This window comes from Excalfactoria chinensis, chromosome 10 (assembly GCF_039878825.1).
Source record: "Excalfactoria chinensis isolate bCotChi1 chromosome 10, bCotChi1.hap2, whole genome shotgun sequence".
Taxonomy (NCBI): domain Eukaryota; kingdom Metazoa; phylum Chordata; class Aves; order Galliformes; family Phasianidae; genus Excalfactoria; species Excalfactoria chinensis.
Window position 1 is genome coordinate 15,680,197 of NC_092834.1, and position 22,557 is coordinate 15,702,753.

The following is a 22,557-nucleotide window of genomic DNA, read 5'->3' on the forward strand; positions in this document are numbered from 1 at the left end:
ATTTGCTCATAATGAAGATGTAAAGAGAGAATTTGATATGCCAAAGGTTATGGAAAATGTATGAAGATCAGTATTTGTTTGGTATCAAATACAACGCCCATGAAAACAATACTGACCTGGTTGATATTCTTTTTACAGTAATCTGAGGACCATAGTTCTTTCCCTGAACCATGGTCTTTCCTATAGAGCGTACCATAGGGAGCGTGTACACTCGTGGCGCTAGTAAGGGTCTTAGCTGTCCTTGAACTATCCCCCATGTTCCAGCATTGTAATGAGATGTACTGTTCTGCAATAAAGCAGTATGAAAATAAACGAATTAATAAAGGTCATTGATTTGCTTATTTACAGAAGAAAACCTTCATAATTAATCACTAGCACCTCAATATTTCACAAAGAAGGTAGGCACTTTTTTACACTTTGAGGACAGCAACTTTTTGAAAGCTACTGGCATTTAATATTAACATAACTGAAAATATACAATGGTACCTTTTGTCAAAGCCCGGCTTAATCCAAATTTGTATATTTTCTTTATTTATTAGAAAAAACAAAAAACCTCACAGACTCTACTACTGAGGCCTGGTGAGAAACTTGCTAGTGATGCGGTACACCACAATGGGGCTGAAATGTATTTTTCAAATGGAGCTTTACCTGATTATTGGGACTGAGGTTAAGTAATCTCCATGAAGAGTACATGAGGTCAGAGAAATGGTACAGCAGTCTGAGCCTTGCTCTTACTGTATGAATGCTCACTTCTTTCAGTGCCCCATACTGTGGTGGAATGGCATCAGGCAAGCCGAGCTGTAAAGGCACTGATACACCTACCACACAAGACAGAAAACAGCATTTCATAAAGGACAGCAAAACTGAGAGACTACGGTAGTTTGAAAACCTGAGCGGACATAAACTAAAACAAATTTGTGCCAATCATTCCAAAGTTCCTGTTACACTCATCCCTCATGAAACACAAAGACTAATTCAAATGACCATACAAACCATCCCAGCTATTTACCTGGAGCTCTGGGTGGAACCGGGGGTGCTGTCCAGGCAGCACTGTGGCAACGTCCTGCTGAAATTTGCCGAATATTCTTTCCTTGCAGGACTGTTATTAGGGTTGGTTCTCTGACATGGTTAGTATGGCCAAGTCCAAGCTGACAAATTGTAACAGTTGTAAGACACAAGTAAGAATCAACAACTGTGATAATGCTTCTAGAAAACTCTCAAGCAAAGATTCAGAACAAATGGTAAAAATTCCTACACTATAAGCTGGTTTTAAAACATTTGCCTTGTAGATCTTTAATTCTACTTGCATTTACATTTTATTTTGGATAGAATATTACATCCATGCTTAATGGGATTCGCAAATCTAGGTGGCAAAGAGGCCTGAGAACAGCTAGAGAATTTTTCCACAATCTTTTGTACGCTGAAAAATTAACCTGTGCTGCCAAGTCATCTATATTACATGATCCTTCTCATCCAGAGTCAACACAGCTCATACCTCTCCTATGCAATTTCAATATCACTTTTGCTCTGGCAGGTCCATTCCTGCAAGCGTTTGAAAAAACAATCAGCGTGAAGAGAAATTTTACTGAAACGCTTCCGATTTTTTTCCCCAATAGTTTTGAATTTTGTATTGTAAAAATGACAGCTTCATACTTCAGGAGCGTACAAAATCATTGCTACAACAAATGAAGTACTTTTTTTTGCACTGCAATGGAAAGCATACCAAAGAAGCTTTCAAAATCAAGTTCCTGAATTTCTTTTTACAATGTATCTCTCCCAAGAACATAACAAAAGCATGGTTGTAAAAACAAACATACATCCCTGTTAGAAATTATTCTTAATAACTCGCCCAAATGCCATTCTCAAACACTCATCCCTGAAATGCCACAGCACTGACTTTGCCCAGCATTCTTGAAATGCCAAGAGTGAAAACAGCAAGAGGCTCGGTCTTACGCTTGCAGCATACAGAACTCAAAATCTGAAATCCTTACCAAAAACTGGAGTTATACACTGGGCGTGGGAATAGAACAGATGCTCAAGGGCAGCAATAAAATCAGCGTCCCAGAGCAAAGAGAGTATTTAATATTTACTGTTTTCTTCTGACTCATAAAAATGACTTTACATAAAATTAATCTTTTCTTCAGGAAAATAACCTGATTGACACCCATCATATTTTTTTTTTAGTATTTAAAAACAACGATGGTAGGTCATGAATCAGTGAAGTTTCTTTCAAAAGACATTTTGAGAAAGGTGCATTTAGACAGAATGATCTCAGTGTTTCCCAAACTGCTGCCATGCAAGTGTACAGGAAATGAAAAAGAATACTGTGGAGAAAACCTAAAATGGCTGAGGGGAAGGAAGAAAACAAAAATCAAAGCTTGATTTTCCACTAGAAGACATATATTCCAAGCACATCTACACAGTATTAATAAGGTTAGAAAATAAACAGGAAACAGTACGTACCTGCCCTTCAGAGTTGCTACCCCAAGCATATACGTCGCCTGTGGATGATAAAGCTAGTGTATGCTCTGCTCCTACAGCTATGTCTTCAATGAAGACTCCTGACAGTACTGGGACTTGTTGGGGTCTGTTGTGATTTCGAGCTCGGCCTTCTGGCAAACCAATAAGGCGATCTGAAATTGCAAGGAAACATCTGTATATGTAAAGATCATCAAAAGTTCATTGTACTTGCAGGCAGAAGTTGGGGAGGGACAAAGAGCAACTCTGGATACTCTTAGAACTGGGACGTCAGTGTAATTTGTTATGGAGAAATCCAGTGTACATTTCCTACAAAGCACTACCTGTGCTTATTGAGTCTGCTCAAGTCATTTGCAGTGAAACAAGCTCAAGATCTATTAAAACAAGACATCATGTAATTTTATAACACATCCTAATTAACTGACCTGAAAAGAGAAAACATGTTTAAACTCAGTGATGCTGGCAATTTGCCTGTCCAGATTCTTAACAACTTTGGCAGATATAGACTCTATTAGGGAAAGTAAGCATTCAAGGAACCCAATGGTTTTACACATATGAAATTAAACAAAATTTTACAGAAAAAACTAAATTAAACCCTCTTCAAAAACTAAATTGTGAGGCTATTGTGAGATCAATCTACATGGAGGTCTAAAAATCTAGATCTGTGTCTACATTAACACTGCATTGCTGAAATCCCAAGATTACTGTTTTAAATGAGTGTTAATGTCCTTCAGTTTCATTTTCAGTATTCAAAAACATCTGGGTACAAAGGTCCAAATGTCAGATCATCCTACCTTGTCCAAAAGTATAAACATGGCCATCTTTTGTCAGTGCAACAGAAAACTGTGTTCCACAAGCAACTTTTTTTATGCCAATTCCACAGAGAATATCCACTTTCTAAGGGAGTAAATGAGAGGACAAAGAAGTATGGCATTATGAAGACATAAAAAGAAAATAAACATGAATTTAATTCTGTAACTTCTGTTTCCAAAGAGAATTTTCATAATGCCCTCATTGTAATACCTATTTTGTAGCATTACCCTAATTAAGGCCAGTAAATGAATAAAAAAAAATGAGCCCCTGTTTTCTTATTCTATGCATAGTGATTCAAAATACCTTTTATTTATTGGGGATCGGTGAGAGGTGGCATGAGAGGAAACAGACAAGTACGTAAAGAAGCTTACCCACAAATACCAAAACTAAGAAGCTCTCTTGAGCTAGCCCTACAATTTTCGCTGTTTGTATTACCTCTGACATAAGGTTGAATATCATTTACCTGAAACTCTTTAAAGTGCAATGCTTAGAGTAACATATTATCAGAATTATTTACAGTAGATTTTATTAGAGCAGTATAATGTATAGAATTAATAATTTCAGTACTGAAAACTACCCTGTAAATGCTGTGTAACTGATTTAGCAACAGTGAAAATTTGTGCAAAGAATACTTTTCCCTATGAATTCTAACCTGTGGTGAGGATTTCGCAGTGGAATTTCCCAAACCAAGTTTACCATAATCTCCATCTCCAAAAGCCCAAACCATTGAACCATCTGTTGACACAGCTACAGTGTGATTGAGTCCACAGGCCACCTGGTCCAAAGAAATACGTTATTAACACAGTTTTTGCCACTACTAAACAACCCACACTTCTCTTAGCAAAAGAAAACTGTGTTTAAAAAGGAAAAAAAAGACCCCTCTAAGGACTTTGAAAATTCTACTGCTTCTTACAGCATTTGGAAGGCAACAGGGTGGTTTTTTGCTTTGAACCAAAGAAGAGTTTTATGCTAAGCTTGCTCACTGCCTAGCAATATAAATTGTGCCACGAATTCATACGTAAAGATTAAAAATGAAAATGTTACTACGTTAAAGAAAAAAAGCAGTTTTGCAGATAAAGGATCAAAAGTTTCAAAAGATACAAAAAAAAAATGAAACAAACATTTTTTTCAAAATCTGCTACCACAATCAAAATATAATCCCAGACATAAAAGTAGAACAGTGAAACACGTTGAAAACATCAGCTTTAAATGAAGATACAGTGACAGTTTTAGATAAACCATGCCTGTCCAATCTGGTAACCCTCCAGCGCTGTCACCCTTTCTGGAAGTTTCTTATTTGAAGTATTTCCAAGCCCTAATCGACCATAATCGCCATTTCCAAATGTAAAAAGTTTGCCATCTGCTGTCACCACAGCTGAGTGTTTGAAGCCACATGACATCTGGAAGTAAAACAAATACAGTTTTTACAGGCACCTTGTTATTAGGAGTAAACTATTACACATCAAGCTATGCAATAACTTTTCCACCTTATAAAATCTCTCTCTATATAAGTCATAAAGTCATAAAGCACAGGTACTATAGCATGGAGTACTTCAACAATCTGCTTTATCCTCACAGCAATGTCAGAAGGATGGGGTGGATAAAGGCCTTCAGGCATTTATTATTTCATGATTTATTTTGACTTTTCTGTTAAAACCAAATACTGCCTTCTGGAAGCAGGTTGCTTGCCAAGCACAAATGGCATTAAATGGCATGAAAGAATGCAGGTTTTGATACAGAAACCTTCAGCCAAAGCCAAGTATCTTTTTTTTGTACTGTAATCTGACAAATACCAAGGTGTAAAGTTCTGAATTGTGCCTGTATTTTGACAGTCTCCAGATCATCCTTTTTCCACAGGTTCTTTTGAATTTTTAGACATCTCAAATAACAAATGTTGAGTAACATCACAGCAGCAATGAACCTTGCAACATTAACTGTTTTCAACAGTCAAAAGTTTCCCGTTTTCATTCAGTATATGAATTCAAATTGGCAAGACTGACAGTGGTTCTGGAACACCTCTATCGCTAACTGCACCATTTACCTGAAGCCAGTATTCCTAAGCACTAAGTTATCGTAATTACAGTTTGCAAGAGGAAAAAAATATGCTGTGGAACCTGCACCACTTCTTCTCCTTGCAGAGCCTCTATCTGTCTAGGCCTGCGCTGTCTGTCGCTGTTCCCATGTCCTAGTTTGCCATAATCTCCATCTCCCCAGCTAAAGACTTCCCCACTTTCAGTCAAAGCCATGGAATGTCCATCGGATCCACAAGAGGTCACCAGCTGTGTTACAACAAAGCCTGTTAAAGAGCACAGAGAAAACAACGTCTGCAGTAAATAACAATGAACTCTTAATACGTGCATATCCAAGGGCCTGAAGGGGTAGCAAATTAAGTCTGGGGAAAGGCATCAACCAGAAATACACTTTTCTTATCATACCAATTCCCCTGTATTACTACGTTAAAAAAACTCTACATCTACTCATGTATAACCTACGGTTTTGACCTGTCATGAGTTTTGAAATGAAATATTCCTACCTTAAGCAAATGTTTTTTCTCAGAGCAGTCTTAAAACTACAGAATTATTAGATGTTACTAATTACATAATAAAGAGAAATAAATACCCGGTTTGTTTGTTCAATTTTCAATTAATGATTACAACATTCTAATGTCAATCTGTGAAAATAGTATCAACACAAATAATTCCATTAACTATCAAAATGATGCCCACTATCAATCAATTTGATCTTTTCAAAACGATTTTACCTTGCAGTGCTGAAATGACTGTTAACACATGAAGATCATCTGAATTTCCTTGTCCCAGCCGTCCATAGCTCCCTTCTCCACAAGCCAAAACTGTGCCATTAGCTTGAATGACAAAAGTACAATTCTGACCACAAACAACCTGGTCAAGAAAAATAGACAGGAGTTTACATGGTTTGATGTTTTTTCTTGTTTGTTTGTTTTGTTTTGGATGCAGCAATCTTTATTACAATTACGATGTATCATCTCATTTTTCCAACCATTACTTTCCTTTGTGTGTCTACCAAGACCACCAACTCTTCAGTCACACAACAAATAACCTTCATGACAACCCTAGTAACATGAAACATCACTTACAGCATATTTAATGGACTTCTATTACCTAATAATATCATAACACACATTTCTTCACTGAAACTTGCTACTGGTTTCAGCAAACCTTCTTCCAGTGAGAGAAAATACAATACGTTCCTACCTGAGATTTATTTAATCTTGATGTTTCTACCCTGAATGGCAATTTTATCTCAGAAAACAAAACAAATTATTATTCGTGATAGAAAATACATGCTTTGAGCATGTTTTTAATAGTAAATTCAAACAAGAAATAGAAGGCACTCAGAGAGAGATCTTGACATTCAAACAATGTATGGGATAAATCGAGAACAATAAAAACTTGTGACTGTCTTTAGGTGATCACCTGCTGAGCCTGAGAGAACGAAGGTGCTGCCACTGGTACCATGACATTTCTACCAGCTTCTGCTAATTGTCCATGTCTTCCTGCTCCCCACAGATACACGTCACATTTGCCTCCTAAGTGCCAATCCTATGGTGCAGCAGGAAAGAATGCTTTAGAAAAACAGTACTTCCAAAAGCTTACTACAGCAAAATAAATAAAATAAATAAACGTCCATTTTGCTGACCTCTGGCCTTGACGTTGCCCAGGACATTATCTGTTCATCCATACCATTGATCCATTTACTGTTATCCTATGCAACAAAAAGCACAGTTACCACATTCAGTTCAAGAGACGCACATTATCTTGCTGTTTTGTCATACTTGTTCCCTTATTAACTATGAACAATATGGATATTCAAAGTACTCTAGAAAAATACAAAGATAAGAGCAAACACGTGCGAACTCAGATATTTGATTTTTGCCCATAAACAAAGTCTGCTTTACTATGCCTACAACTACTTTACTATGCCTACAAATGACACTGTTATTCACGGTCCACCATCAAAATATAGATAAAATCAAATAAAATTCACGATGAAATAATCTTTTTTAAGGCTTTCTGAAGCACATGTTCTTTGAAGATGTTGTAAGATTGCCAATAATAATTTACTGATCCAATATAATGATATGTCAGCCAAAATAAAAAGTCATAAAGACCACTAACATCATTAAAATAATTTGGTGTAGGAATGTGCCGGAAGGTTACTTCAAAATTAGTACAGTAGAGTCCTACACTTCTTGCATCTGTAACTTAAGAAAATTACCATGTTTTTGTCTTTTTTTCCAATACACAACTGATACACAATTTACAGTATATTCTGTTCTAGAGAACTAAAAAACGAAATTATATTTATTGCTGGTGCTTACGTATATAAATATATATGCCTATGTATACCATACATTATAGAAACTTTCAATTCAGAGATATTAACCTCATCAAATCACATGCATAACACCAAGATGCTTCCTTCTTGAGGCCAGGCTGGACAGGGCCCTGGGCAGCCTGATTTAGTTAGAGGCAACCCAGCCCATGGCAGGCGGTTGGAACTGAATGATCTTTACAGTCCCTCCCAACCCAAGGCGCTATAATTTTATGAATATAGCACATTTTACCATTAGGAGAGTAAGTTCATCCTCTGGAACAGGCTCCAGGTCTGGAACAGTAAAGGATTCTGGGAACTGTGCTCCCTTTGCCAAGGCTTCAGCGGCTTTTATGGTGGTTGAGAAACATTCTAACCAGGCCCATTCCGTGGGACTCCAGGTTGAAGGATCAGGGAGGCAGTTCTGGTGATGAGGTGGTACTGGGGGATTGCACAACAGCTGATCTAGGTGGAGGCCCACAGCAAGTGATGCCAAGCATTGCATGTAAGGACTGTGAACAAGCTGGTCTCCACAAACAACATGGGGCTAAAGGTGAGGGGAAGGGGAAAGAGAAATCACACATGCACAGTTAGGAATATAAATTCATCAATCTGAAAGTAGGACTTCTACAAAGCCAGTCCTATAGACAAATACTTTCTTCCACACTTAAAAGTTTGTCTAAAAATTTTAAATATTCTCAAACTAAGAGACTGCTAGTTTAGAGAATTCTGAAAGATATCTGCAGCCAAGATGTAGGAAATTTTGGGTGGATCTCAGTCCTGAAAGACTGCAACCGTGATCCCAAGAGACAGGAATTTTAAGTGTTCTCATTAGCTCTTACCTTTTCATAAGCATACTGTTCCTGAAGCATTATTGGCAAACGTTCCAAGAAAGCTCGCATGCAAGGAGCCATATTTAATCCTAAAACTCCTTGCTGTTTCAGTGCAGTTCTACACGTTGCAAGGATGTGATTGGAAGATATCCACTCTGATGTACAGTTCACTACCAACACATCCTGTGTAACAGCAAACACAAAACATGTTAAAAATTAAACATTCATAAAACAGAGTTATTCAGCGTACAAAGAATTTCAAAATCAGAACCAAATACAGCACAGTTCTACTAACAGGAGCTACAGCTTGTGCCAAGTTCATCATTATTCACAAAAGAAGTTGCCTTCTGGAACAACCACCTGTTGTTTGCCTTTTGTTTTTTAATCACTTGAGGAAGTGAGGGACTCATGAAGGCTTGCAAATATTGCTATATTGCCACCTTTGAAACTTCTGTTCAGATACAAGCAGTACTTAAAACACTGAAATAAGTTTTGCTACTCCTTAAACATTCTGATGTTGAGGCTGGTCTGGATTAAGTCATATTACTGAAGTATCTTATTTGTTCAGAGAAAAAAAATCCTTCATGTTGCATAAATAAGAAGTCTTTATCCTGGTTAGTTGCTGCCAATAGACAGAAATGATCATGTAACTGGTGTATAGAGTCCTTTGCAACCACGAATTCAGGATTCTCCCCTCCTTGGCCACCCAAAATTAAACATGAGACATTTAAAAAAATCTTTTTAAGCTCAAGTGGTAGTTGAAAGTCAAAATAATGTATCCTGATAGAGTTGAGTAGACTCAGTTATTCAAGCTGCTTTGTAAACACGTATGCTTACATAACACAAGCCAAACTGTCTTTTAATAAGATAATTCTTAATTACACAAGCAATTGCAGGATTACTTAAACACACAGAGTCACCTTTGATCTGTTACAGCACGCAGCTACACCAACTTCAGGTATCCATACAGCAGTCTGAATAGCTCCAGAACCTATCACAACACTCTGCAGCACCGAACCATCCTAAGGAAAGAAGTGCTCTGTGTCAGTGTGCATATACGGCTACTTTTCTATTTAAATACATACAAAGCACATTCCTCAGGGAGGACACTCTCCAAGCTGTTCAATAATTTCTTAAAAACTGAAATGTCAATGCTAAAAGCCAAAAATTATCTAGCATTTCTATCATGCTACAGAGATGATGTAAGAAATGATTCAGAATTACTTAATAAGAAACAATGTATGATTCTTGGAAAAGCTCTTGTAGTAAAACAATGTTGTTCCCATCTCTAAAGTGAGAGTGGCTGCTTCTGCAAAGCCTAACTAACATTATGACTAAGACTAAAAAGTGAATAAATTATAGAACCACAATCTAAAAATACTTAACTGTTAAGTATAATTTAAATTTATACTGTATTAAGTATCAGATTTCATCATAATTTTATATGACATTTTCTTTCATGTTTGTAACACCCCAGGAAAAAAACAAACAGAAGTCTGATGCCTCAACCATTGGAGACAGTAATACCAAAAAAGTAATCACGTTACCTCTAAGATGACCTTACCCGTAAAGACCAAATATTCATGAGACCACCAAGTCCACCAGATACTAACGCCAGTCCATCAGGACTGAACGCAACAGTCCGAACAGGGGTAATATGTCCTCTCAGCTGAAATACACACTTGGCTTCAACTGCTTTTCTGTATCCATCCTGAAAATTATTTCACAGTTATGGAACACTGAACTTCATACAGAAAAAAATTAGCTTATATGTTCTGTAAGATATACTGAATATATGAAGAGCTATAGTGATTCCCATACTATAATGTAAAAAGTCCAAAATTATTCTTGTCACATTATCACCTTTTCTCCACATACAAAATGCCACCAGCATTAAAAACTACATTACAATCGGATATAACACATGTAAAACTTACGCTGACTTAATTTTATATAGAAACAATTTTAAACTCTTTACTGAATTTTATTATAAATTTATCAACTTAGGAAAAATAGAAACAGTTCAGTTTGTAATATTTAGTGAAGTAAAATTCTGTGATTTTTCACCTTCTGTTCTGAAAATGCCTATGCACATACCAATGCAACATAAACACTTCTTAGCAAATACCTTCTCTTGGGAAATCCGAGATTTGAGTAACTTGCTCACATTACCTCCTCCCTAACTGCAGAACAAGCAAAGAGAATTCCTTAAACACTCCTTCTCCTACCTGGGCACTTGTTTCTTGGTCCCACCATCCTTCGGAGTATGCTGAGCTGGTCTGCAGTGTGACTGCTACGTCCTGGGGAACAGTCCAGACACACACCAAACCATTGTGGCATCCTCTAAAAGAAGTCAGGGTAAAACAGAAAAACAGCATTAATTAAAAAGGTATTAATACAAAATATTAACAGAATATCCTAAAAATATCAGACATCGCTACCTTCCTACAAAACTGCATTTATCTATACATCTAAAGTCCAAAGGCATGTAACCAGTGGTTAAAAGCATTCCTCCTGTTCTACTCGCTATCCTCCAACTCCTCACCCCATACCTTTTCAATTCTCACTAACATAACAGTCTCATGTTAAATTCATTTTCATTCTGGTGCCTTACAGTTCTCATGAAAACTGGTTTACTGAGTAAACGTTATTTGAAAAAACACAAAACCTTACTTTGCTTTTGACATTAATGATCAAGAAAAAAATACAATAAAGCTAGAAGAAACAAAATCTTGACATACGTAGCTAACAAAAGCTGTAACTTGGGACCTTTCCCTGGAAGACCACACCAAGCAATGCCATTCACAAAAGCTGGATGGGGCAGTGAATGCAGACGTCTCCAAGACCCTCCCATGTATGCCCAGAGTTTCACCATTTCTTCTTTGGCACACGTCAGGAGAATCTTACCAGTTGGATCCCACTTCATATTAACAATTGTATCCTATTAATTAAAAAAAGATAAGAGTCAGTATGAAGTAACACAGTAGGAACACAGAAAACTCAATTACCAGAGCTAATGCAATGTTTACTTATTGATAACAAAGAACATTTTATTCTCAAACAAATTTTAACAAGTAGAGAGAATGACTTGCAAATATGAACTCAGTGTATCCTCAGAACTCCTTGTTTTTTTCATGTTGGGTAACTGTAGAATTACCTTAATGGTACGGGCTCCATAGGTGTATTAGGTAAAGGGCCAGACGAGGCTAACCAACATCAGAAAGAAGAACAGGCCACAGTGGAATACTAAGTATAGTTTTATTACCACAGCATGCCCATTTCTGTCACTGCCATGCTTCAAATATGAAAACCAATTCATGGAAGCACTCAGGATGCTTTTATTAACCTTCCACTTTGGGAATTCTCCCCTTGGCCTAATAACTCATTAGTCCAATCAGTAGTGACTTTTTGTTACAGACACTAAAGCAAAGGATCAAAACCTTTGTGGCTGCGTAGTCAGAAAAAGATTTTTGCTTTGCATGGTCTTTTAGCTCTACAAAAACATGTGAAAGACCAAGGTTAAAATGTTATGAGTGCTGTTGTAAATCAAGCCTTTTTAAACCCAAATACACCTTTAATACACTTCCACTGCAACTAAACACACTTTGCAACCTCTAATAACAAAAAGACTATAATTCTTACTCCTTTTTTTAAATTCTAATTTGATGGACTGTTCCTCTGAACCCTACAGTGTTCAACGCATCAGAAATAGGTAATCTGCACTTGATTCTATTCTTTCAAAGACAGAAAACAGCTTAAACAGGTCCTTACCTGCAGAAATTACAGATTGTAAAATGACTAACTCTACCTTGTGTGCATCAACTAGAACGATTTCTCCTTTTTCAAGTGGTTCCTTTGTTCCTATTAGCAATTTTCCATCTGAATAGCCAACTGCAAATGGTTTATCTTCACTGAACCAGGCAAGGCACGTGACAGAAACTGTGACAGACAACACAAAACTTAACATCAGTCCTGCCAGACGTTTTTGACAGCATGATTACATAAAATAGTAAGTGCAACATCCCTCTCAAGTTATCTGACTTTTTTTTTTGGTCTGAAAATTTTCTTGAATTTGTACAGTAAAGAGGAAAGTGAATGCCGCTGCAATCACAGCAGTTGAGATCATTGTGTAATTTTTTTTTCATTCTCCTTCATTAAAATACTTACATATATACATTCTTGACATGGGGAAAAGAACTGCACTGGGCTGTTTCCAAGAAAACCACTGAAAGCAACTTCAGCCTTAGTTAGTACGTATTGCCTCCATTAACTCTGCCTCAGTCTTTGTGGAAAACCACAAAATGCTACCTAAGATGTGCTATTTGATGTCCTCTGTGATCAGAACTATAAATAAAAATGGCTGTAATGATATAATTCAGATGATATTGTCTACAAACTATCTGTAGACCAAGGGAGACACTGCAAAAAATCTACGTGTCTTTTGAAGTCTTTTAAGTTATACAGCCAATGTAGCAATTTAAAGCAAGATTAATGCAAACATTATAACCTCTTGTTCACTACTGGTGAAAATGCACAGCTAATAGTGGTGACCAGGTTGAAAATATGTTGAAAAAGAGTGTTTTGATACTGAAAATGTGTTCCATCGCACAGCCTTACAGTATTCTCTGTTGTAATTTCCATGGGAATAAACACAGGGCGTTACTTTCAGAGTATCCTACGAATATCGCTTTTTCTTTTTTATGGCAAGGAATCTCAAAATTTAACTAAGGCACTACTAATTTTAATCTCTACTTAAATATTGATACAGCCACCTACCATCTTTTCTGTAGCAGTGTTCCAGTTCTATCCGGTGCATGGTTGAAATATCCACAACTTCAATAAGTCCAAGAGATCCATCCATACGACCAATTAATAATAATTCTCCTTTCCAGGCTGCAGCTGGTCCTTCTTCTGGCCAAGCAAGTGCAGAAACCCAGTGAGGCTGAAGATCTAATAATCCTTTTCCTCCTAGGAAGCCCCAAAAAGATTTCAAAATTAGTTATTTAATTATTTAAAGTATCAAATTTAATTATTTAAAACTATTTCACCTTCATAAAGAAAACAATACAACAGAAGTACCTTCCATGAGAAAACATCAGAAGACTCTATAGTCTAGAGCTAGAGCATATGACAAATTCACTTAAGTTATGAGACTATAAAGCAAAGGACCACTAACCTACATGAGTCTCAATGTCCATCTAAGATAAACAGTTTTATTAAAGGAGAAAGCTAAATTCTTCAGTAGTCAGATCACTTACACTTTTCTTGTGGACTGTCCACTAAGATGGACAGTTTAACCACTGATTTTCCTAAGTACAAAACAACAGAAAGATGTTTCGCAGATTACAAGTGACCAACTGACTAACAATTTTCCCAGAGTTTTAAAATTATGGTGGATTAATCAGAAGCAGCACAAATGACGGGAAAGATGTTAGAGAATCCATTTAAAGACACTTGCAAACTGAATCAATGAATTAAGAAGGGCCCTTCTGGATCAGGATCAGCCCTCCTTATCACAGTACAATCTCTAACACATCTTAAAAGTATTTCCTTCCCAGTTGTCACTTCCTCCTAGAAACTATCTGATATCACAAACATTTTAATACCAGAATCTTTCTTGCATTTATTCACGGCCTATTTATTTCCATTTCTTCTTGTGTCAATAATATCCATTTGCTCACATAGCTGCTTTTGTTCCAGGGATTTCTCCTAATGTTTACCTTCCTAATGTAACAATTTATAATTTCACTCCTCCCAGACTCTTCTGTTCAACTAAATAAACCAAGCTCACACGTTTCACTCTCAAAAGGTTTTCCATCTCACTGAACACTGTCATCAGCCATCCCTGCATCTGTTTCAGTCCATTTTGGCATTCTCCATGCCTCTTTTGAAGAAGGTGAGTCTTAATGGACTATGGGCAAGTACAATATTTGCAAACAAAAATCACCAGAAGCGATCAAGTCTCAAACCTGAATATCAGTGACAAGAATTTGTACATGGTACTCAGTTTATCTAATTAATTTTAAGACACGTATCAACTTGTGGTTAATGCCTTAATCCAATTAGACTGACAAGATATTATGGAAAACGGCAGACACTAAACTGGAGAGCACACACAAATACATAGGTTAACAAACATTCAGTTACTCAGAAGTTTTATTTAGAAATACATTTTACTGTAAAATGTTCCCAAGTAGTCAGAGCATACCATTGACTTGCCATATGTTCACCATCTTTTCTGTAGCTCCAGCCAGATACTTGCCACTGATGCTCCAACAGATGAGAGACAAACTAAGGTCACTGGGAGACCCCAGACCTTCTTCAGAATCACCCTCTCTGTAACAGCACAGAACAACATAATTTAAAAGGGCGCTTCCTTTAGGCAGATGGAAAAACAGAACGCGTGAAACATTCACATTAAAACCCAAAGTCTTTCTGCCATCGTTTTAGATCTATACAATAAATGTATTCTTCTCTGCTCACAGCCCTAACTTCTATTTAAAACAACTCCAAATTATAAAATGAGCAGCCCAGAAGTCACATATTCTTTTGTTTCTGTTTCCCCCCCATACTTGACTGAAACCACTACGTTCACAATTATCATGTTTAAATATATAACTGTTAACTGGAAACCCCTGAATGACTATTTTCTTTTTATTCTTCTCATGTATCGTAGTCCTTTAGAGTAATCATTTTAATAATTTCACCTCACATTGAATGGTTAAGAATATTTTAACAGTTTTAACATGATCTCCTCATACTGACTCTCATCAGCATCATATTCGAGGCTTTTCTCATTACCTTGCACAATTACAACTTAAATTATCTGACACTTCTGAAGAGCTGACTTACAATTTGTTGAGCACACATGTCTGTTGCAATGAGTACTGCTTCTTGGTAACGTTCCACACTCTTATGGTGCCATCATTTCCACTAGTGGCCAAAAGTCCCTTTTTATTGCACCAAACACATGTCATGACCTACAAACATTAAAGAGATCATGGCAAAAACAGTTTAAACCTATAACTTTGGTAACTTTCTTCACTAACAACAATGCAAACTTAAACTGCCAGAACAGAGCATTACCTACATTACTGAAACATATAATACACTCTTCCACACTTACAATATTGCACAGTGTAAGTATGTTTTGTGAGGATGCTGCACTTTGTTCAGACCCACGCTCCACAGGGCTGCTATTGCACAAAGTACCAGAAAAAGATGTTAACTATTATAACAGAAAAACTACTGCAAATTAAGATCTAAATTAGGATGAACTCGAGTTGTGCCAGGGGAGGTTTAGGTTGAATATCAGGAATAACTTCTTTACAGAAAAGGTTGTAAAGCAGTGGAATAGGCTCCCTGGGGAGGTGGTTGAACATTTCCTGAACGTGCTTAAAAACCATTTGGACATGGTTCTCAGGGACATGATTTATTGGAGGGCTGTTAGAGTTAGGGCTGCATGGTTAGGCTGTGGCTGGACTAGATGATCTTTAAGATCTTTTCCAACCTGAGCAATTCTATGATTCCATGATTCTATTATCTAGTCCAAGAAAAGACTGATGACTGTACTGATTCAGTTCACTGCGAGGACACTTTCACGCCTCTTGTAATAGAGGCTCCAAAGAAAATGTGCTCTATTCTATATTGGAAATACCACTGAGCAATAATGCACTTTATCAGCAAAACATCACATTTTGCAGGAAATATCTCAGTCAGTATATTTGTAAAACAACCATTCTTCATTTTTTTTCTTTTGTATTCTACAAAAGAGCATTACAATTTTGGGAGAAATGCTTACCTGCTTCTGGTGAGCTTCAAGTTTTATGAAGGAACATTTTCGTAAGTCTCCCCCCATATCAGCGAGGGTCTGAGGAATAGTTTGATTATCTCGATCATGAGCTGCAAGAGTTCGCACCAGCTGCTGAGCAGCCCACTGTCTGTGTTGTGAAGATAACCTTGAAGAAAGGCAGCAGGCTGCTAGTGCATTAGCCAGCTCCAGAGGGCCTACAGCAGAAGGATCATAGGAAGGATGGGCATACAAATGGGCAATTAAACCTGCTTAAACAAAACAATGAGATGATGCCTAGATGAGTACCAAACAGAAGTACACAAATGAACACAGCATTAGCCATAATTTCCAGAAAAAAGAAGAAAAAGATTAACAAGCATTTTATAAGACTGTTGCAATTACATTAACTATTAGGAAAAAAAAAAAACTATTCTGATACCAACAGGAATCAGCCCCCTTTAAAATTTCACAACAATAACGGAAACGCCTTAACAAGAGAATTATGAACATTCTTATTCTCACCCCACGAAAAACAGTTATTCAAAGAGCAAGTGCTTTCTAAACAGCTAAATGGATCCTCTGAGTTAAGCTGCTCTAAGGATGTCTCCTTCCCTTCCCTGAACAAAGAAAAAGCAACTTGCTTTTTGATTCCCTGACCTCTCAACAGCAGAGTTAACAAGATTTTGTGCGCCAGAAACAGAAAAGTACTCAGGTGTCAGGAATCAACTCTTATTCCCCTTAGCATCAGTATGTGGCACAGCTGGGGCTGAATACCACTGGGGCTTTCGATACACACAAATGTTTAGATTTCTTTTAATCTGACAAAGGATTTACTTATTCTGAGTAATTTGTGTCCTAAACTATAACACAACATAAACTATTTTCGTGAGGAAATTTAAGAGTAGATTATTCTAGCATCTTTCCTTAAACAGAAATGAGAGACTGAAGATTTAATAATTGATTAGAATGAACAAAAGCCTTATCATACCTTTCTTTTCAAATTCCGCTTTATCATAATTTGGCCTCAGTTTGGCCCCTTTGTCTGCCAGCAGCGCTACAAGTGCCTGAGTAACCACAAAGTTGGGAGAAGTTACAAGTTTGTTCTCTTCAGCGATTCCTCTTAAGAAGCTTGGCAAAAATTTCCGCTGGATTGGATCATCAACTGTTGTCAAGTTGACACCGGTTGCTGCAGAAATCAAATTCTGAAAATAAGCAGTAAAATACAATAAATAACTACAATAAACAAACAAACAAACAAACCCCCCTGATTTTGAAAAACAGTTCCATTTGGAAAAAAATAAAAGCAGAATTTAAAGTTTAACAAATTTTGGGGTAGAAAAGCTCAGCTCCCAAACAATGTTGGTTTAACAAGCAAATACCACATACAACACGGAATTTAATTCCTCTGCCCTGGGGATCGAATCCCTGGTCTAAGTGGAACCAGCCATTCAGATCCAGGGATCAATCAATCACCAAACACACAGTCCCAAGTAAGCACAAATACCAGCAAAAACTAAGGAGCTTCCAGGAGAACTTTTTATGCATTTTTTACCCCTGGGTGTAGGAAGCCGCAATTTGTAATCAAGTTCATTATTCCATCCAAAAACTTGTATTAATCTGTGATTATATTTCAAACTCCAAAGAACAAAATAAGTAATTACTTTGATTGCATGTAAGTGTATTCATATGTATGAAACACCACTGCATTTCTACAGATGTCAATCATCTCTAAACACAAACAATCTATATTCCACAACTGACCCAGTTAAAGAGTCAGAGAGGGCAGTCTCACAGTTGAGAAGAAAAAAGCACAACTTATAAATAAGGACAGAAGAGACTGCCTAATCTCACGTAGAAGTAGTTCAATATACATACCATACCTGCGTACATAACTGCACCAGAAGTTTAGCAGCACTGGGAGTGTTTGATGCCAAACAACCCACTGCCGTGCTCAGGTAGGCAAGACACGATATAGGCTTGCTTGTTTTGCTGTGAATTCCTCTAGATCGTTCTGTTGAACTTGACACAGTGCATGGACTTGTGGAGAGTCCGGCTCTCCCTGCTGCAGCGAGGCACATTAAACGAACCAAAGTTCTGATATCTGTTAATCCCAAGGACTCAAGACCAGCTGCCAGGCTACAACTGGATCCACTGTCAAAAAATGAACAGAAATGCTCTTGGGTTTTTTGGTATTTATAAGTAAAATTGTATTTGGACAAAACTATTCCCAAACCACTAGTGAACACTGCCTGCTTGGTTAGCTGGACAGTATTACCATTCAGGGGGAAGAGGAAGAGACGGAAACAAAGCTGTATCCTCCCTCCACTCCTTTTAAGTTATAGGTGAAGATAAAACATATATATGTGTATATATATATGTAATAGTCTTGTCCTAACACAAAAAAAAAACTTAAGTTTAGCTCATAAACAAAGTTATAATTCTAAACACGAATTATAAACATATATCATATAAACATGATATATGTCAGATTTCTGTGACTTCTTCACATCCTCATATACCATCACATCCTGCACCATGTCTTCTTTCCTGCAATGTCTGCAGTTTATTTCTAATACCTGTCTTGAACAAAAGCCAATTGGCAGATACAGAATCATTATGTTTTAAGTGGCTGATGTTACAGGAGTCTGCTCTCAATGTAAGATGCAGAAGTCTCTTTCATGAAGTTTGAAGAAAGGGTTCAAAGAAATGAAATCAACAAAAGTTTCTCTCTTAATAATATGAATTAAGTATATAAAATGAGCATCATTTTCCCAAATGAATCATAAAAGTGCATCTACGCCAAACATTACTACAAAACTAGATTAAAATGAAAAATAGTGTTGCTATGAATGCCACAAACCTGACAGACAAAAGCGAGAGTGCTCTCATAACCATAGTTCTTGCAAGGAGGACTTGTGCAGCAGCTGTCACTCTTCTTAAGGCCATTACACGGTCATGTGGATTTCCTAGGGCAGCTGCTTGCTCTCCTAAAGTTATCCTGCCAGAAGAGCTTTTTTCTATAGAGCCATGACAACCTTGAAAATAACAACCTGTGTTAGTGTTTAAAGAGCAAAAAACATCATACAGGAAGAAGCACAGAAGCAAATCTGGCATAGGCTTTTCTAAAAAAGCATCAGCTTTCAGCATATCAGAAATATAGAAGGTGATAATGACTGAACAGAAAATACACGTCTAAAATTCTACATGATTTAAGAATTCCTTATTTTCAAAGCTTGATCAGTAACGATTTGACAATACTGACATCAGCGCTTATTTCTCTGCTTCCCTTGTCCACTTAAACGGGTCCACAAAGTTAAATACAGATCCTGCATCTCGGTATGATGATCAGTAAATCTCCAATTAAACCCATGAATCTTTGAGTTGTGAAAAAACACACCACTACCATTCACTGTAGAACTTTGGTCACAGTTTCATTGGTAAACCAAAAATTCAAGTCTGTCAACAAAAATGCTACACGTACCTCACTGACTTTTATAATAAAAGGAAAATTAAGAATTTGCATCTGTTTCCTTATGAAACAGGAAAGCAGGAAAGATTGTCAAAGTATTTCTGCATCGCTCCTATTAAATCACCCCAGCGGGGATGTATTTGTTCTGCAAATTAAATTTGTATCAAATTTACCTATTTGCATCAATGTTTCTTCCATGCTGTTGGTGGCTGTCACCATTGCAACCGATGCACCCAGAGGGTCACTGTCAGGGAACTGCACAGGCTCAGGTACAATACGTCGATCATTTAACCCAAGAGGCCCAGCCAGTAATTCAAACTCCTCTTCTCCTGTCAGCTTTTCATCTTCATCTACATCTAACATGTCCCAGTCTTCTAGAATTGGAGAAACACAATTAAATGTAGCTACAAAATATGAAAATAGTAAATAACGTTAGCTAAGTTTAAAAAAATATCAACATGGGGAATAAAATATGAATTGCAATCTGCAACTTAGTAGCCTTGACTCTCATCTTCAGTTTGTGCCAATGGCAACATTAAGTGAATTAGAAAAACAAAACTCTCCTTTTGCCCCTCCTCATTAAATCTGGCCTTTATTTCATGGAAGATTCTCTGAGGCATCAATCCAGCTGTTTTTTAAGACACGGAAACAAGAGGTCACTGTACCTAACAAACAGACAACTCTAAGACTTGGAATACAGTAAGAACTGTAGACATATAGTAATGCATTAAATCATGACAGCAGATATATATTCTAAAGGACTGAACAGTAAAGATAGATGCTGGAGTCTTCTCATGATCATATTTATCAAAAAGTGTGTGCAAGTTCTTAGGTCATTACTGTACTATCCAGGCCTTTGTTTTTAATTCCCATATCCCAGTTTGCACCCCCACCCCATAACTGTAATTGAATTATGCACTCCATTACTCCATTGACTTCCCAGACATTTACACAGGCATCAACTTCTCTCTCCCTCTCTAACTCACTCTCCATAGAGTACAATCTCAACAGCTTTTATCTACTGGAAAAAAAACAAAAAACTTGCCCTTATGTTTGGGAACACTCACACTTAAATCTACACATGTGGCAACTCATTACTGTGATTGTACAAGGTACAGAAAGGCCCAGAATCAAAGTATCACCTGAGAAAGATTTTCTTACATTCATTGGATAAAATTTGTTTAGGTGTGAAAGCCATTTTTGAGACACTCTCAGCTAATATAAAGGTAGAAGAGTAAGCCTAAGGCCAAAATTCCCAGAGGGTAACTCATGCTAACTAACCACTGCTAAAAAGGCAGCTGAAGAAATGTATTTTACTGTTAGAGTTCATATGTAGTTCAACATAAAACAGCTCATTCATCACACTTAATTACAAGACAGCAGATGAAATATGAGGAAAAAATGTCACTGATTTATTTCCATCTGAACCTAAAAACAACAATGAAAGCACTAAACCTAGTCTAAAAGTATCTTCAAGTAGAGTTTCATTACACATTTACTTGCATTTATGGAGAAAGAAAAGCACTTCAGAAGTATTCAGAATCTTCAAAAATTTGAAAACCTACCTTCATAGACACTATCTTGTTTACCTATTAAATCAGGAGCCTGGCCTTTGTACCTATAATAGAAACAGAATGAAAAACAACAATTAAATGGCTTCAGTCACTTGTATATATGCATACCAATTTTAAACTTGGATTATTGTAAAGTTACTTTACTGTTACATCAATATCTATATATGACTTCTGGAAACAGTAAAAGAAAATCGTAATGTATTTTGCAGTATGAATGTGGAAAAGGTCCATAAAAATACTGGCATATTCAGAAAAAAAAGTTTTTCAAGATCAGCAACAGGAAGCAAGTTGCCAAGAAATAATTCCTTTTTCCATTAAAAAAATTAACGAAGACAAAGATTTCAAGCCTCAGTTAAAATAAAGACAATAGTTCTATTAGAAATTTGTATTTCCTCATTCAATTTCTTGAAATTCATATGCTAGCTGACATTCAAGTTCTTTCTTTCCTCCACACACAGCGTTTTACTGTCTTTTATTTCTGTACCTTTCTGAAGTTGATGCTTTGGATTTACTCTTCAGGGCTAAGTATTTCTCTCTGCAGACGCCACACAATAAATAGTACGGATTTCCACTTCCACATTCACCACCAAACCATCCATCCACATAGGAACCATTGCTGCGGTAGCCCTGACGGTTGGCACTGCGTCCGCAACCTGGATGGTTTCTTTTCATGTGTTGATTGAAGCTGACAACACTTGATTCACACAGTTCACAAACCACTACTTCTTCTCTGTCTTCAGATTCACAAACATGCTGCGTAATAAGATTCTCACATTACTTACAGAGAAAAACATCATCTTCATACTAGACATAAAAAATACGCCAATATTGTTAAGTGGATGTTTCTGCCCATTTCTACCACACCAAGTAGAATGTGTGTGCGAAACTTGCTCATGGACAGAGCAGAAACAGACAACCAGATCATCTCAGAAGAGAAAAAACATCATCATTTCCCTATCTCATTTCAGATTTGACTAAAAAAAATCTTGGCAGTAGCATTTTCACACAAAACTTTGCCTGTTTACATTTAATACTGTGTTTCTCAGAATACGAATGAGACTAGATTGTTAAAGAAGAAAGAATTCACCATTTCCTGATAATCAGCCTTTACATTTACTGTGCAGAAGTATAAGCTGTGTCAATATGTTCCATGATTCTATCTGAATTTAGAGTTCATTCCTCTAGAATTACTCTTATGTCCTAAGTACTTCCATCAAGATGCTCCAGTAAAGCAAACTCTCTGAA

At 36.9% G+C, this 22,557-nt stretch overlaps 1 protein-coding gene across 9 annotated transcripts in view; it reads right to left on the reverse strand.

Moving 5' to 3' along the window:
* HERC1 (HECT and RLD domain containing E3 ubiquitin protein ligase family member 1) overlaps window positions 1–22,557 on the reverse strand; it is a 107,763-nt gene that overhangs the window by 5,448 nt on the left and 79,758 nt on the right. For 7 of the 9 annotated variants that reach the window (XM_072346006.1, XM_072346011.1, XM_072346010.1 and 4 more), the window contains exons 45-72: window positions 21,797–22,065; window positions 21,304–21,356; window positions 19,912–20,112; window positions 19,130–19,304; window positions 18,150–18,420; window positions 17,258–17,471; window positions 16,279–16,535; window positions 15,330–15,457; window positions 14,686–14,813; window positions 13,254–13,445; window positions 12,286–12,416; window positions 11,219–11,418; window positions 10,706–10,820; window positions 10,042–10,188; window positions 9,398–9,499; window positions 8,487–8,660; window positions 7,898–8,191; window positions 6,970–7,035; window positions 6,747–6,872; window positions 6,053–6,191; window positions 5,406–5,587; window positions 4,536–4,691; window positions 3,944–4,066; window positions 3,273–3,375; window positions 2,464–2,633; window positions 1,010–1,148; window positions 649–818; window positions 117–286 (exon numbers count right to left, since the gene is read on the reverse strand). In XM_072346006.1, coding sequence (XP_072202107.1) covers window positions 117–286; window positions 649–818; window positions 1,010–1,148; window positions 2,464–2,633; window positions 3,273–3,375; window positions 3,944–4,066; window positions 4,536–4,691; window positions 5,406–5,587; window positions 6,053–6,191; window positions 6,747–6,872; window positions 6,970–7,035; window positions 7,898–8,191; window positions 8,487–8,660; window positions 9,398–9,499; window positions 10,042–10,188; window positions 10,706–10,820; window positions 11,219–11,418; window positions 12,286–12,416; window positions 13,254–13,445; window positions 14,686–14,813; window positions 15,330–15,457; window positions 16,279–16,535; window positions 17,258–17,471; window positions 18,150–18,420; window positions 19,130–19,304; window positions 19,912–20,112; window positions 21,304–21,356; window positions 21,797–22,065 — 4,595 coding nt within the window. The remainder of the gene's footprint in view (window positions 1–116; window positions 287–648; window positions 819–1,009; window positions 1,149–2,463; window positions 2,634–3,272; window positions 3,376–3,943; window positions 4,067–4,535; window positions 4,692–5,405; window positions 5,588–6,052; window positions 6,192–6,746; window positions 6,873–6,969; window positions 7,036–7,897; window positions 8,192–8,486; window positions 8,661–9,397; window positions 9,500–10,041; window positions 10,189–10,705; window positions 10,821–11,218; window positions 11,419–12,285; window positions 12,417–13,253; window positions 13,446–14,685; window positions 14,814–15,329; window positions 15,458–16,278; window positions 16,536–17,257; window positions 17,472–18,149; window positions 18,421–19,129; window positions 19,305–19,911; window positions 20,113–21,303; window positions 21,357–21,796; window positions 22,066–22,557) is intronic. The other 2 variants (XM_072346009.1, XM_072346013.1) reach the window with 2 other exon arrangements.